Genomic DNA, 17,467 nt, shown 5'->3' on the forward strand with positions numbered 1-17,467 from the left:
AGGAGGAATAATAGCAGTAGCTGCAGGAGGAGGATGCGTAGAAATAGCAGCAGCAGGAGGAGGAAGCGTAGAAATAGCAGCAGGAGGAGGAGGCGTAGAAATAGCAGCGGCAGGAGGAGGAGGAGTAGAAATAGCAGCAGCAGGAGGAGGATGCGTAGAAATAGCAGCAGGAGGAGGAAGAGTTATAGCAGCAGGAGGAGGATGCGTAGAAATAGCAGCAGTGGGAGGAGGAGGCGTAGAAATAGCAGCATCGGAAGGAGGAGGCGTAGAAATAGCAGCACCAGGAGGCGGAGGCGTAGACATAGAAGCACCAGCAGGAGGAGGCGTAGACATAGAAGCACCAGGAGGAGGAAGAGTAATAGCAGCAGCAGGAGAAGGAGGAGGCGTAGAAATAGCAGAAGGAGGAGGAGACGTAGAAATAGCAGCAGCAGGAGGAGGAGGAGGCGTAGGAATAGCAGCACCAGGGGGAGGAGGAGTAATAGCAGCAGCAGGAGCAGTAGGAGGGGAGGCGTAGAAATAGCAGCAGCAGGAGGAGGAGTAATATCAACAGCAGGAGCAGTTGGAGGGGGAGTAATATTAGCAGCAGGAGGAGGAGGCAGAGAAATAGCAGCAGGAGGAGGAGGAGTAATAGTAGCAGGAGCAGTAGGAGGGGGAGGCGTAGAAATAGCAGGAGGAGGAGGAGGCGTAGAAATAGCAGGAGGAGGAGGAGGAGGCGTAGAAATAGCAGGAGGAGGAGGAGGAGGAGGCGTAGAAATAGCAGGAGGAGGAGGAGTATTAGCAGCAGTAGGACGGGGAGTAATAGAAGCACCAGGAGGAGGCGGAGAAATAGCAGTAGGAGGAAGAGTTACAGCAGCATTATCATAAGTATCTGTCGTAGTAGGATGAGTGTAGAGGTTGTAGCAGCTGCAGTAACCACAGCGATATCAGTGGAAGGTAGTAATCTTTGTAGTAGTGGTGCTAGTATAAGTATTTGTGGGCGCAGTGTTGATTGTGACAATGAGTGAGCGAAAACTTTACGCCGCTCCAGTAATATCACGGCGAGGGAGAGAGTAGAAATGGATCTCACACATTATGCCCATGTGAGGACTCGAACTCGCGTGTTCAGCGTTACGAGCGATAGCTTTAACCACTAGGCTGCTACACCGAACCTGGTAGGTACAGAGCATTGGTTACAGTAACAGTAGATGTAGTCGTAGTAACTATTTATGACGTCGCAGTACATATATCTCCATCAAATTTACCAAAGAGAGACAGGTGTGTGTGGTGTATGTTTCAGGTGTGGCTTTCTCAGACGATCCAGCAGGTCAACATCTCCTTAACGCCCACAAAGCCAGCCAGGCCAAAATTGTAAGTGGACAACACTGTCGTCTGACTCTATGCATATGCTGCACACATTAACCACAATAATCCATAAATGTCGTCATCAAACCCGTGAAGATCCGTGTTAAAATTTGTATTCAGCAATCTATGCTTGTTTTAAGAGATGACTAACGGGATCAGGTGATCAAACACATGCCCTTGTATCACTGGACGGATGGGTCGATGCCCATCACTGCATTGCCTGGTCCAGACTATTTACAGACCGCTACCATGTAGCTGGGATATTGCTGAGTGCGGCGTTAAAAACCAAACCAATCAACTACGTCGTCATCGGGCTTGCCGTTATATTTGACCTCTTGAACCTAAGACGGATGTCATCATTTACTGTTAAGTACAACCCAGTGTTCCTCACACTCCTCCTTAGGACTCGTTTTTTGTCAAAAACCTTACAGAAATTGAAAATCGGTATACTGACTGAATCTTACATTTTTGAACACCTAGGCAGCTGAGGTGGCCGACATGGCTCTTCAGACTCAGCAGCTCGCTGTCAAGACACTGGGCCAGACTCTCATTCCCGGGGAGACGCTGGAGTACACCACCCCTGCTGCAGCCGGCATTATCGGCCATCTGGACAGTGCAGACATCATGTCTGGGGTGGAGATTCAGATGCCAGGAACGACGACGTCCATCTCCATCCCTGAAGGCAACATGTTCGGCGACAGTGTCGGTGTCAACGGCAGCGCCATCTTGTCTGTGAGTGAATGCAGTTATCACGGGTATATCTTCAGAGCTAGTATACACTTTTTTTCAAATACTAATAAACATGGACATGTTGTATTTTTATTAGGTTTATAGTACAGCATTCTGAAAGGTTCCGTTTCATATTCTGTAGCACGCAGTGTTACTAATTCGTCGTCTAGGACACCACAACGCACTTTGTAGAGTTACCTCCATTAAGTGCACAAACCAAAGCATATGGTTCGAATCTGGTTCGCTCTGATTATGTTTCTATGTTTGTCAGGCCCATGGCGGTGTTCATGGGCTCCTCTAAAGTAGTAACGCCTAGGACCTGAGATATTCCCTCATGCGTCAAGCACACATGTGATACAGATGACGTACTGTGTCAGCAGCACTAAGCCTAAACACACTGCAAATATTGGAAAGCAATTAACCACCTCTTCCTCTTTGGAGTATTAACACATTGTCCAAAACATTGGACAGCAAGCACAGTGACTGTGTAATGCTGCTGAAAAGGGTGTGTTTTAAGGTAATATTGAAGCTATTTTCATGAAATTTTTTCCTAGCAATAAGTCACATTCTGTTCCTGTCTGGACACCCGGACGCTCTGTTAGAAGTTGTGTATACGTGTCCAGTTACTTCTCATTTTGGGGATGTGGAATAGCCTAGTGGTGACAGTGTTTGGTTGTGATGTTCATTTCCGCAGTGATATTGCTGGAATATTGCTAAAGCGGCGTAAAATCATACTCACTCACTCGCTCATTCTCATTTTGCAAGGCGATGACAACGAAGCTAGATGTCAACACATATGTGGACTCGGGAATCAACCTGGGTCCAGGAACCCAGTTCCTGAATGTCGACTTGATGGATAACTTTGGCTTCCCGATCGAGGTCAAGGACACTCCGGAACCACTAAAGATAACTATCGAAAGGACACCAAAATATCCCAAAATGTCTTTCAATGAAACGCATCTTAAGATTGCTGACTGGAACGAGCTGTATTACACCCAGATGAACATCACGAGGGAGGCATCTTCTGTCCACTTGGAACTGAAGGAGATGGAGGAGAAGGACCTCCAGATCATGGTTATTTTGAGGAAGGGAGGTCTGCCCAAGATCAGCTCTGACAAATGCGATGGTGTTGGTTTCATCCCCAAATCTCTGGACTTCAGTGAGATGCTTTAATATTGTTATCACTGTGCATTGGGAAAGACGGGAGTGCGTACTGTAATATGATCAGTTAAAAGACGAACTGAATTGAGAGTCGCCTGAGAAATAACTGAAATAGTTCCTATTGTCCCACATGTCACTTAAACAGTTTCGTCCGGAATAATGACATGTCATTATTGTGCGTTACAAAAAGACGGAATTGTGTGTTGCAATATGATCAGTTGAAAAATATTTGAAATAGTTGATTTTGTCCCAAATTTGACATAATAATGATATGAACATGAATATTGACATGAATATTGAATTCAGGGCAGTTGATTAAGAGTGATTCGTATTTATCATGGTATGACTTGGTATTAAAAACAATGAGAATGAATCGATCATCTAGGAAAGTAGTTCGTTGACCTCGTGCCCCGGGGTATTATTCACTGTATGTGGAGAGAGTGAGACCACTATAAAGCAGCGTATCTTGACCATTGCTGAAGGGATCGTGAAATCATTCTCACTGATCTCTTTGTTTCTGCAGCCAAGGAAGTGAAAGGGCGAATGCGCTTTTTCATGGATAACAACAAGATTGACAACTATATAGGCCCGGTTTGGTTTGGGTTTAGGCCATTGCCCAAAGGCTTCGACTCCAGCAAAGTGGAGTCTTGCGCTGACCTTGACAAAGTAGACGTCTCCAGCGACAACAATTACACCCGGATGAACGTAGGCATCTACACCTTCACCAGTGGCTGTTACTTCTTTGACCACGATTTGAGGGATTGGGCGTCTCAAGGTTGCACAGTAAGTGAAGGCAATGAAAACTAGTTGTACAGTCTGAAGGAACTACAATCGATACAATAGATCATTGTACAGTAAGTGAGAGCTACACTCTGCAGTTGAACAATAAGCTAGAAAAATCGATAGGTAAATGGTATATGAGAACTGTCATTGATGACTGCACAGTAAGTGTAAGAAATTATTGATAGTTGCACTGACAAATTAAGTCAGTTTCTCAAGCGCAGAAGTGCAGCATGAAGTCAGAAACACTTCAAATTATGTTTTAAAGGCTGTGAACATCGTTCCTGGTCACCGCCCATGTCCCAGTTTCCCTTAATGTTCACACTTGCAATTTAATAAAAGCCAACGTGAAAAATGTAATATGCTCAGTAATGAGTCTATTTGTTATTGCTTTTCTAAGCAAACGATCGAAGAACACAATCGTATTTCAAAATACGGGCATTTGGAAAGGTGTCGCCAAGTTGAAAAAAGGTTTTTGTTCTTAGACAAAAGACGAAGATTAGTGACCAGACTAGTAGACAATAATGTGGTCTTCATTATTTCATGAATCTTTGCCTATGAATTATACCTAAGAAGATAAGAAAGATGAGATCCCACTGGACTGAATTCTGACAACAGGTCGGTGAGGGTACGAACTACACACACACAGATTGTTACTGCAACCATTTGACGACATTTGGCAGCGGTTGGACTGTAGCCCCACACACAATCGACTGGAACTTCGTCTTCTCCAACGCCGATTTCTTCAAGAATCCCACCATCTACGTCACGGAGATCGCCATTGCCATTTTCTACATGCTCGCCATTGTCTGGGCCAGACGCAAAGACAGGAAAGACGTCGAGGCGGTAAGAGAGACTACCTTTGATGTGTTGACATCTTCAGACTGATTTCAAATCAGCTTGAATCATTCTGAAAACAATATTGAATTTCATATTTTTGGAAATAGTGTAAATATCACGAATTATATACTTTATTAAAACTCTCGTGAAGATCGGGTTACAAGTGGTCTCCAGGAACCCATGCGTGTCGTAAGAGGCGACTAACGGGATCTTGTGGTCAGACTTGCTGTTTAAGATGACCCATGTCATCATGTCCCATCAGGTATCAATCATGTGGTGGACCTGGAACACCTGATCCATCACCTCGCTCCTCAAATACCAAATACCAGCGTTTATACTCTCTCACTTACTTACATTATTTTCCAGCTTGGCGTTACTCCTTTAAAGGACAACGATCCAGGAGACAAATACTTTTACGAAATTGTGGTCGTTACAGGTAGCTGCAAAAACGCCGGAACGGATTCTAAGGTATGGTGATATGTTATGCTCTCTGATGTCATTGATCAAAATATGCTAAAATAGTTAGGGATATTTGTAAATTTTGTAATTATGAATAATGATGCATTTGTTCATTGACATACTGGATAAAATAAAACTGTCATAAAAATTTAAACATCCCAAACCTGTTTTGTCCAGTATATATTGAGTTTTTAATTAAGTCAGCTAGCGATTTGTTTGGATTGGGCTAGATTAATAGGAAGGTACTTGGTGTACACGAGCGTTGAAATGTCGCCTTTAACTCAATATTTTTCATCATCTTTCGCTGTCAAAACGTATTTTTGGACGTTTCACTGTGATCACAGGATGAATAGGTGCGCGCAAATGACTTCAAGATATACTTTAAACGTCAATGAGTCCATAACGAGTCATTCGGATTGATGTCGTCTGTTCTGAAACATGTTGTTTCAGGTATTCATCGTTCTGTCTGGCGACAACGACGAAACGGATGTGCGCATGCTCAATGATGACCGACGGAAAGTTTTCACGCGAGGTGGAGTGGACTCGTTTCTTATGGCGGTGAAAGGGTAGGCGGGGGTCATAAATGACCTAAGTACATTTTCCGCTACAGCTATTAAAATATGTATTCTGAAAATAAATGCTCGAATAAATTTGCACAAAGCATACAATGCCATACCAGAAAGTGATTAAGATTAATCTTTCCTGAAAAAATAAAATTTTGTTGGGTATGATTTGACGTCTCTTTTGGCAAACGCAAAATGGCGTTTGGTGTCAGTACTGATTTGCCGTGGTCAACCATTCCCACCGTCATGATGAGTTTAAGTGAATAGAAATCTGTTGCAATGACAATCCAGACTTGTTTTTGTCAGGAATTGACGTTTTCTCCTACACTCTGAGACCCGTGAATGTCCGGAGTAGAACAGGCCTTCAGCAACCCATGCTTGCCACAAACGACGAGTGTGCTTGTCGTAAGAGGCGACTAACGGGATCGGGTGGTCAGACTCGCTGACTTGGTTGACACATGTCATCGGTTCCCAGATGCGCAGATTGATGTTCATTCTGTTGATCACTGGATTGTCTGGTCCAGACTCGATTATTTACAGACCGCCGCCATATAGCTTGAATATTGCTGAGTGTGGCGTAAAACTAAACTCCCTCACTCCTACAGTCTGATGTGACTCTTTAACAGCAATCCTGAGATATTGTCACTGGAGACCGTGTTGACCACACAATTATTTATATACCGCCTCCATATATGTCGAATATTGCTGACTGTGGCATTTAAACAAACAAACAAACAAATTATTGTTATTGAAGTTGGAAAACATGTTATAAGGTAAACGGGGGAAACGATTGTGACAGATCTGAGCGATGAGGCTACAACCAAGAGACCGGAAGAAGCCGAAAGGGCGAGTGGTAATTGCAAATTAAAAAATGATTGTAATTTCCACAGAATGTACTGATTTGGTTATGTTCCGTTTTCGCATTCGACAACTTGATCCACATTTTTGCTATATCCAGACCTCTAGGGTTCCTGAATTACGCCCGTGTGTGGCATGACAACTCTGGCAGAGGCAAGTTTGCGTCGTGGAACCTCAAGTACCTCATTGTCAGAGATGTGCAGACCGAACAGAGGTTCACGTTTATCTGTAACAGATGGTTCGCTGTCGAGGAGGATGACGGACAGGTAAGATTTTGATTGATTGATTAGTTTTACGGCGCACTCAGCAATATTCAAGCTATATGGCGGCGGTCTGTAAATAATCGAGTCTGGACCAGACAATCCAGTGGTAAAAAGCATGAGCATCGATCTGCGCAATTTCGAACCGACGACAATGTGGCACCCAAGTCAGCAAGCCTGACCACCCGATCTCGTTAGTCGCCTCTTACGGTTGCTGAAGGCCTATTCTACCCTGGGACCTTCACGGGTTGACAGGTAAGATAATCAAACTAGGAACCAGTTATACGTGTAACTGACGATGGGCACGTGTGCTGTTTGAGAACCTTTTCTACTTGTAAGTAAAGATGGGCAAGAGCCCTATTTCCTGACCATTTATATATGTAACTAATGATTAACAAAAGCGTTTTATGAGATCCGTTTATAGTTATAAGTGACTATACAGGTAACCTACGATGGACAGGTGTCGTATATGAGGCACAAGTATACAAAAAGATTTTCTGGGTTACATCTTTTTTTTTTTATTCGGGACAAAATTAACATTTTTGACCTGAGTAAAAAGAAGATGTAACCCAGAAAAATATCTATGTTCATAAAGTAGCATCTTCAAAAATGCCACTGAAGCATCTAAGTACACATGTGCTTGGTCATGTGCTCACGTATGACACAAAGAAATGGGAATTGCTGCAATGTGCTTTTTCTGCATGGGTGATTTGTTCCGGGAGCTGGGCGCACGTTTACCCATTATTTCGAACCATTACGGACAGTTAATTTGAACACAATTAAAACTTACTTGAAACCACTCGCTGGTGATTAAGCAAAGGTAACCAATACTCACCCACTCTAGCAGCCTGTGTTTTGGAAACGGCATGTTAGCTTGATGCAGGTGAGGTACGAAGCAAACTGCAGGGCTTTTGACGTTTATAGCCTTTGCGAAATACAACCTTGGCGAGTTGAAATACGTCAGTCAATTCAAAAAATCTTTCTACTGTGATGTTTTAAACTCATGCGAATCATTTTAGAAGGATCTATTTGTATTGAAATAGTGCTAACTAGATCAGAAACAGCATCTCCCTATTTTATCGTTTATCATCGTTACCATTATTGCAGGTTGATCGCGTGGTCCCAGTTGCTGGACCAGCGGAGTTGGAGGAGTTCGGACAACTCTCTGAGAAAGGTATAAAGGATCTGGCTGATGGTCACATCTGGTTCTCTGTGGTCACCCGTCCTCCTCAGAGTCGCTTCACCCGTGTCCAGCGAGTGTCCTGCTGCCTGTGTCTTTTGGCTGCAACCATGCTGGCAAACGCCATGTTCTATGAAAAACAAGAAAGCAAGGCTGGGACCGACTACAAATTTGGACCGTTTGTTTTGAGCCCCCAACAGGTGAAATATCTCTTAGCATCTTTGACTGATTGTTTATTGATATACTGTTAGCCATTACTGAATACATGCATTTCATCGTGAGCACGTGAGCTCTAAACTGTTAGGTAGCTTGGCGGTTAACGCGCCCACTTGTGGTTTCAATGCTTGAAGCCCATTTCTGGTGGCTTATGTGGAGTCTACGAAATGGCCTATGTGGAATCTACGAAATGGTATTAAACAATGTTCCTACGTATAACAAACATATATCAGGGAATATGGATCATGAATATGAAACTGAAATTGTGTGAATAAAGGATATTCAAGACACACAACTTTCACAAAGACAGTGGTCTGCACACACTGTACCCATGAGCTGCTCTAAACTGTGGATCATCCTCTTGATCACAACGAGCCAACACTTTACGAAATACCCCCCTCACCCCCTCACCCCACCCCCACCAACCACCCGGTGTCATGCACATCAGTATGCGGTGTTTCCAAACAGTAGTCGTCAAGGGTATCCTGAACAGTGGGTCATGTGTCGAAAAGGCTCACTCGTTTCAGATAAAACATTTTGATATGTACAGTAAAGTAAATTGTATATGAACTGAAGGAGACAACGAGCTGAAACAAGAAGAGCCTTTGAGACCGTGATATTTGTACTATAACCAATCTGTACTCCAATTACAGCTGTACGTCGGCCTGATAGCCAACCTAGTAGTGTTTCCAGTCAACTTTGCGATCATCATGCTGTTCAGGAAATCTCGAGCAAGAAGACAAAGGCCATCCCGTGTTGAAGAAGCGCTGAGGAATATCCCGAGTAGGTGCTCAACGTCACTGTCTGACGTCAATGCAGAGGCTGGGAGAGAGTTCCAGAAGGGCGTGAAACTCAGTCAGGTCCAGCCATCAAGGCCTGGCAGTTCCTATTCCAGACATAGTGACAGATCTCCGAGCAGCATGTCCCAGGGAAGTCCTGGACGGAAGAAGATCGAGCTGCCTTGGTTTTGTCGGTATCTTGCCTGGGTCTTGCTGTGGGCGGTTACAGTCGCCTCTGCAGCCATGGTAACGTTCTACGGAATCAACTTCCGGGACGAGAAGGTCAGGAAATGGGTCACATCGATGCTGGTGTCCTTCGTAACATCCATCTTCATCACTGAACCTATAAAAGTGAGTTGGTAGATTGCTTTTTGTTAAACACCGCACTAAACAATATCCACTCTATGTGACGGTCTGTCAAATGGCACAGTTATTTCAACGTTACATGGAAGACAACATGGGAATGGTACAGCGAAAGAATTAATAAGCTAACAAATGCACCGATTATCCACGGATATTGATCAAATGAATGAACCTTTCTGTAATGCACACATCAATAGGAAGTAGATTGTGTGATCCAAACTCTATTATTTACATGATAGAGCTGGGATGTTGCAAAGGGCGGCGTTAAACAACAAACATATATAAATAAGATGTACCGCGAGGCGAACTGCCTAATCTGCCAACTGGCACTGGATGTTCTAAACACAGTGGTCGAGTAAACATACTGCAGAGACAACTAAATCGGATTAATGTCTCAAAACGGAAATTTTTCGAATGTAATTATATCCTGTAGTTTCTATGCGACAGCTTTATAAGAATTAAAATAAAGCTACACACTTTTTGTTCATTATTATTTTCTTTTTTGCAAAATCCAAATTTCCAAAGACGATTGGAAATAAAACGATTTGTTTTAAGAAGTTCACAGTTGATTGGTTCAAGACCCCAAGTGTCAATCAGTTTGATCAAACAGTCAAACCTTCGACAAGTTTGGTTGATGGCTTTAGATAATTATATTGTGACAAGTCCGAATTCTTCTCGGAGTATAAAACTGGACGACCATCGCCAGATACATTGAGGTGTTATTTCTTGAGCGTGTGACTGAGTGAGTTTAGTCTTAGGTCGCACTCAGCAATATTCAAGCTATGTGGCGGCGGTCTGTAAATAATCGAGTCTGGACCAGGCAATCCAGTGATCAACAGCATAAGCATCGATCTGCGCAATTGGGAACCGATGACATGTGTCAACAAAGTCAGCGAACCTGAGCACCCGATCACATTAGTCGCCTCTTACGACAAGTACAGTTGTCTTTTGTGGCAAACATGTGTTTTATTTCATGAAGAGGAACGTTCAATGCAGACAAGAAATGATAAACACCTGCCATGTCTACATGACTTTCTTTGACCAACGTCCACGTGGTTGCTGCTACAGGTGTTCCTGACTGTCCTGTTCTTCTCCATGATCTGTAAGAAGCCCGTTGATGATGAGGACCACCGACCCGAGGATGAGGAAGGTTCACGGATGGCTTATGACGAGGAGCTGCTCCACAACCAGGTGTATGGTAAGTAAAGTATTTATTATGTGAGAGAGTTAATGAGTGAGATGGAGTTTACGCCGCTTTTAGCAATAATCCACCAATAACATGGCGGGGAAACCAGGAATGGATTTTACACATTGTACGCATGTTTGGAATCGAACATGGGCCTTCGGCGTGAAGAGCGAACGCTTTAATGACTAGGCTACCTCATCGCCGTTCGTCGCGCAAGCACGCTCACGCAGCAACATGCACGCAAGTTCCTATGTTAAATCTGAGTTTGCACTTTTACGGAATGTTAGAACGGAATGTTAGAGCGGAATGTTCGTGCATACAAACTCTTCAAATTAGGAATATTTCCTGACGTAGGCAGGGCTTATGAAAAGAACCGTGGTGCTATATGGTAGAAATACATATCGGTTTGATTCCTCGCTTAAAGGTCCCTGTAATCCAATATCGACATACCCACATTACATTGCTCTCCCTTTGCACTCAATACACTCGCCTCTTCTGATGAAAGCCCTGTACAATATGGCTGCAATTTAACATACATTTCAAGTATATACTTTAATGCATATTGGATGCCAGCTGCATCTTGCCATATCGCTTATGAAGAAATTAGAATGTTCTTCGCCAACGATAAAAGCAAGCGTATTGATATTTGCGTTTCAAGCGAGATACGTACATATTTAATGCTCCTAACACATTGACGTTATAATCAAATACCTTCCCCTTCCGAATGAAACATACCCTTCCTTCACCGAATGGCCTGTTACACGAGCGACCGTGTTACCAGCATGTTTAGACTGCACCGTTCAACAGTGCCGATCACCATGTGTTTTCAATGTGTACTATTGTATGAAGGTCTGCGCCAAGGCTGCCTCCTATAACCGTGTGTTTTAGAGAAAATGTGCCACGTGTTGCCTACTGCTCTGTGCCATGGGGATGCGTGTATATATACAAAGCCTCTGTTTTTCAATTTGATTCCATGATATTTTGAATCATGTAACAGTAATTCTTGGGTGAGGAAAGTATGCAGACTGGACTGTTGGAACGCTGATGGTTTGGATTACATCTATTCTGAATCATGCCATCACGGTATTATTTAAAGAGGCAAGGTAGGATATACGTAACAATATACAGCCCATTATTTAATCTGTAATATCATTTGTGGATGCATCAGCCTCCTTGAAAATAGTTCATTGATCTTGTCGTTATTGCTATTGTTATATTTTATGTGGTACTTTGTGCTTATGGACATCGCTGGACATCAGTGACATGTTATTGTCTCGTAATTACACAAGCACCTCCGTTTTTGTGTTCAGACTTATTCTAAGATGTATTCGTTCCATGAGAACTCCGGCCAGACAGCGTCGCCAACGTGCTTGCTCTACCATTGCGATAAAGAGCAATTGTCGGAGTCGCTACGGTGACATTCCGTCGCCTCCTACCACCAGCCTAGGTGTGAAGGTTATCTGTTCTAACAATCGCTGCGTTTTGACAATAAACGCAACACGTTTGTCGCAATCTGTGACGCAGCTGTTCACATAACGTCGTGGAACATAAAGTTTATTTAGCTGAATAGACACTGTTGTTCTCATGTTATTCCTAGACGGTGATGTGGCCTAGTGGTTAAAGCGTTCTCTCGTCACGCCGAAGGCCCGGGTTCGATTCTCCATATGTGCATTGTGTGTTAAGTCAATTTCTGGCGTAGTCCACGTGAATATTGCTAAGAGTGGCTTAAACTAAACTCAATCATTCCAGCTGCTTCAGAGGGACTGAACTTAATCGAACCAATGGTTGATAGAATGAGCAACAATCCACGTAGGGGTTAGTTAGGAACTTAGGGTAGTCACTCACAATAATCATTTAGTTTTTACTTATGTAGGAAGCGTGACATGCTGAAGCTATCTGACCAGTAGCTTATCTTACTACAATATGTATGTGGAGATCTCGGATACAGATTTTTAGAGCAAAGAGGGTAAAATTCAAAGCTGCATGTTATCATTATTACGAGCTCACCTTCCTATTCGGCGAAGGGCGGTGAGTTAGCCTAGTGATTAAGCGCTCGCTTGTAACGCCGAGTTCGACTCCCCACATGTTTTACGCCCATTTCCAGTTACCCACCGTGATATTGCTGAAATATTACGAAGAGGGGCGTAAAACTCACACGCTCACTGTTATAGAGCACGGAGTGGAATGTCTGTGAGTGTGGGTTTATGACGGTTTTAAAAATAATATTCTAGCGTTATGACGACGGGGGGCTCCAGAAACGGGCGTTACATGTTACATCCATCGACCATCTCACTCACTCACTCACTCTTTACAGAACACTGGCCTGCTTAAATCGTTTGTCGACTGACATCACATATATTTGTTCGTTCATTCTCGCTGTTTTGTTTGATATTTGTTCGTTCGTTTGTTAATTCGTTTGTTCTTTCTTTCGTCCTTTGATCGTTTCATTGTTTGTTTGCCTAGTTGTTCTTGACGATGTACGCCTTATTTTCTTGCCTCTAATAACATGCACAGGTTGCTGGGTATTTATTCTAATCTCGCAATCCAAAGGATGGCATGTTCCAAAATATCAAGAGTCGATACAGATAGTGTGAGTACTGTATTCTGAAGCCACCTGGCACAGGGTTGTCCTTTTATTGCAGTTCAGAGAATGTCTGACTTTCAGATCTAATATATGAACAATAACAATCTCACTGTATGGTGCTCACTCAAGTGCCAGATACCACGCGAAGTATTATGATTAACGTTTCCAGATTAAGCAAAAACAATCCCCAGAGGCCCCAGAGAGACCTTCCGCATGGGCTTCCACGTTCGACGGTTCAATAGCTGAATTTTTTCTATCTCTCTTTTGGCGTTATTTACAACCAGCATTCTGAGTTATGGGGTTGGTTATTTTGGTTTAACTTTCAACCGTATTTACGTCCACCTGTTATACATTTACCACTACAGTGTCTGCTGGCTTCCGCAGTGTCTGCTGTCAAAGCTAGAAACATTCTCAGGCCGAATCCAAACTCAAACCTACGATCACAGATTTCTCGCACTCCGTGCATTGTTCATGATGTCAATCATTGTTTTGTTGGAACCTTTATGTCGATTTTGATTGATGCCCGAAAACTTTCAAAGAAACAGACCTAAGTTCCCTGACCTCAAACCGTTCACCATGGCTCTACCCAACTTTGCACATATATAGATATGGTTACTGTTTGAGTTACTGAGTAATATTTTTCCATGGCAACATGTTTTACCTTGACTGATATTGGTGGTGGTGCTCTTTCCCCGGACCTATATAGCTTGAGTATTGCGAAGTAATGTGTTAAACAACAAACAAACTTTAAAACCTTTCAATATTTTCCTTCCACTTTGAGGGTTTTCAAGAACCTAATGAAATAAATTAGCAGTACCATATTGTACAGTGCCACTACTGACGTACATCGAACAATGGAAGCACTGTCTGTTTTTGATACAAGCATTCTAGTATATGAATAGTTTAGTATGTTTTCATTAAATCAATGTGAACAGCATTGTAACATTTGACAGTCATAACATAGCTAGAATTTCCTATTTGCGGGTAATATCAATGATTTTGTCTCCTTTTCTACTATTTAGATTTAATATTAGCCGTTAAAATGTATACCCCTTTTTTCTGTAGCCTATGGGGCTGCACGTCCCAAGAAGATCGGGTACAAACCTCCAGATCCCACAGTCCTGCAGAAGGCGAGGAGACAGAGACTGAACGAGATCAAGATGTGGGACATCATCAGGGAGATTGTCTTCTACTCCTTCTTTGTGTGGATATTGATGGTTGTCAGCTACAGGAACAGAAGTCCAGACAGTTTCTACTATAAGGACAGCCTGGAGAAGATGATCATCAAAAACAATGACACCCAGCAATGGTTCTCAGAGGTAAGCCAAGAATGGTTATCATGGGTCTTCAGTAATAAATCCAGGTCGTGAGCCGATGCAAAGTAACAGTTATGGCGTATTCTTGGATACACTAAGTTATAGTTATGCGCAAACGTATTATGTTTGTTAGATAGGGACTAGGGTGGGGATTAATCAGGTCGACGAACACGACATGGTAATCCAATAACAGCAATTCATGCATTCGGGTTATCTGCATACCGCACAAAGATAGGTGAACTTTCAGATCCTGAAGACTTACATAGTAATCCAAGAACTGCAATTCATTTATTCAGGTTATCTGCAGACCGCTAAAAATGTACGTCAACTTTCAGATCCAGAGTACTGAGGAGTTCTGGCAGTGGGCAAGGAGCGGCCTGGTGAGTAGTCTACGAGCAGACAACTACTACAACAACGATCCCGCCCTCCTGCTGCGAGGTTTCATCGGGGACAAAGTGTCGAGAATCATGGGCTATGCCACCATGCGACAACTTAGAGTCAAAACAGGTTGGTAGCTGAGACCAATATAGGCTACATTGCATGTGCGGTTGATGGGATTCCCACATTTAGTTCATTATGTGCGGATTTTTTTATTATTTTGAGTTGATAGGTGGATATTTCATTTTTTTATTAATTTTGCTTTTATTATTCGTTTTATGTTGTGTTAAACTTGCCATCTGTTATGACGACAGTCTGTACATTGACAAGTCTGTGACAGGAAATCCAGTGATAGATATCATGAGCATCTTTATACGACGACATGCAATCAAACAAGTCAGCGAGCCTGGTCATCCCAGCGTCTCTTCAAATCGGGCTTCTAAGCTGCCAACAAGCATTAGCAGTTGAAGACCGTCTTCCCAGAATACATAAATTTGATGCATCACAAACATCATCAGGCTTAATGCACACATAAAAATATCAGTGTCCTTAGAAAATGCTTAACGGTTTATGAGCAAACTACATACAATTATATATCCTTACAGGCCAGTGCAGTACGATCAACGTAATGTCCTCTGCCATAGTACAGTGCAACGAAGACTATTCCATGCTCAATGAGGACAAGAAGTCTTATGGCGCGCGATGGAGCCCCTATGACCTGACAACTCTAGCCCGAAAAGAATACATTTACACTCCAGCCTCTGAACTGAATGGGTATCCCTACTGGGGTCTCCTCGGGGTCTATGGAGGAGGAGGGTATGTCGTAGAGTTAAGGGGATCCAAGGACAAACTTGAAAAAACCATGACATTATTGGAGGAAGAAAACTGGATTGACAAATACACGCGTGCGGTTTTTGTGGAGTTTACTGTCTATAATCCTCAAGTGAACCTATTTGCCATATCCACCATAGTAGCCGAGTTTCCATCAAGCGGGGGCGTCCTCGCATCATATCGATTCGAGCCAGCGATGCTTCTACCCTACGTGACATCCGTGATGTATTTCCAGGTTGTATGTGAGGCAATATATCTGTGCTTTACAATAGCTTTTATAATCAAGGAGGTTCGGAACCTCACTAAACAGGGAGCAAAGTATTTTCGATCCTTCTGGAACTGGATCGAACTATCCATCATTATCATGTCCATTGCTGCCATCGTTGTTTATTTCTATCGTCTCTTTGTTACAATCACACTAACAAGCATGTTCAAGAAAAACAAAGGCAATGAATATATGAAATTCCAATATGTCGGTTACTGGAATGAACTGTTTTCTTACATGGTTGGCTGGTTGGTGTTCTTTGGGAGTCTGAAGTTCCTCAAACTGCTCCGCTTCAACAAACGTATGTCGCTGCTGGGGTCGACTCTCGAAAGTTGTGCACAGAGCATCATCCACTTCAGTTTGATGTTCTGGGTGGTGTTCCTGGCCTTCATGCAGCTGTTCTACCAGACCTTCATGTCGACCAGTCTAAGCTTCTCGACCTTCATCAAGGCTGCGGAGTCAGGGATCCTGATGATGATGGGTAAAATCGACATCAACGAAATGCTGATGGTGGAGCCAATCCTTACCAAGGTGTACATCTTCTTTTTCGTTGTCACGGTCACCTTCATCCTCGTCAACATGTTCCTCTCCATCCTCAACGACACCTTCGGCACTGTCCGTGTCGATATCAAGAAAAAGAACAACGATTATGAGATAGTTGACTTCATGGTGAACAGGTTCAAGAAATGGGTCGGTATTTATACTCCCCCAACTTCTTCCTCATCCACCAGCATCAGCAGAGGCACGACATTTCAAAAATGTCACGAGGTGGAGGAGTTCCCAAACCGCATTGACCGCTTGCTCAAATCCATCAACAACGTTTACCTTCATGACAACCTGGACGCCATCATAGAAAGCAATGGCGAACCCAGGAAGATGACCATGACACCACAGATGAAGGAAACAAGAGATGGGCCGACCACTGTACACACCAACTAGGACCAATGTCCGATATCCGACTGATATGACCCGACTATGAAACATCCGTTCTTTCCTAAAGACATTTTCTTTCCAACTGCACCTGTGTGTTCTTAAGCAGCCATGACTGCAAAAACATAACTCCACTGGTATTTAACGATATTTATGTCAACTTTTTCGACTTTAAACCTTTTAAATGAAAATTGTTTCGAAGTATTCTTATCACTGTTATCGTTATTTCAGCATTGTATGGATATCACCTTATCTCTGTGAAAGGTTTGTGGGACTCATCCTCCTTTCCCTATTTTGAATTCCACATAAATAGAAATTGTAATTTGAGGAGGGTCTGAATGACATTAATGTTTAACCATATTCCTCCTTAACGTATCGAACGAATTACACCGCTGCATACTCTATATGTCTCTACTTATACTGTTGTAAAATATCTATCAACATATAC

At 43.0% G+C, this 17,467-nt stretch overlaps 1 protein-coding gene across 1 annotated transcript; it reads left to right on the forward strand.

The window, feature by feature from the left end:
* Window positions 1–33: 33 nt before the first annotated feature.
* Window positions 34–17,028, forward strand: LOC137283405 (polycystin-1-like protein 2). The gene is made up of 13 exons (XM_067814870.1): window positions 34–831; window positions 1,822–2,073; window positions 2,836–3,229; window positions 3,755–4,014; window positions 4,630–4,857; window positions 5,761–5,876; window positions 6,832–6,997; window positions 8,099–8,371; window positions 9,041–9,517; window positions 10,598–10,727; window positions 14,365–14,618; window positions 14,951–15,122; window positions 15,599–17,028. The coding sequence occupies exons 1-13, from the start codon at window positions 34–36 to the stop codon at window positions 17,026–17,028; spliced, it is 4,950 nt and encodes a 1,649-aa protein (XP_067670971.1).
* Window positions 17,029–17,467: the final 439 nt, after the last annotated feature.

This window comes from Haliotis asinina, chromosome 5 (assembly GCF_037392515.1).
Source record: "Haliotis asinina isolate JCU_RB_2024 chromosome 5, JCU_Hal_asi_v2, whole genome shotgun sequence".
Taxonomy (NCBI): Eukaryota; Metazoa; Mollusca; class Gastropoda; order Lepetellida; family Haliotidae; genus Haliotis; species Haliotis asinina.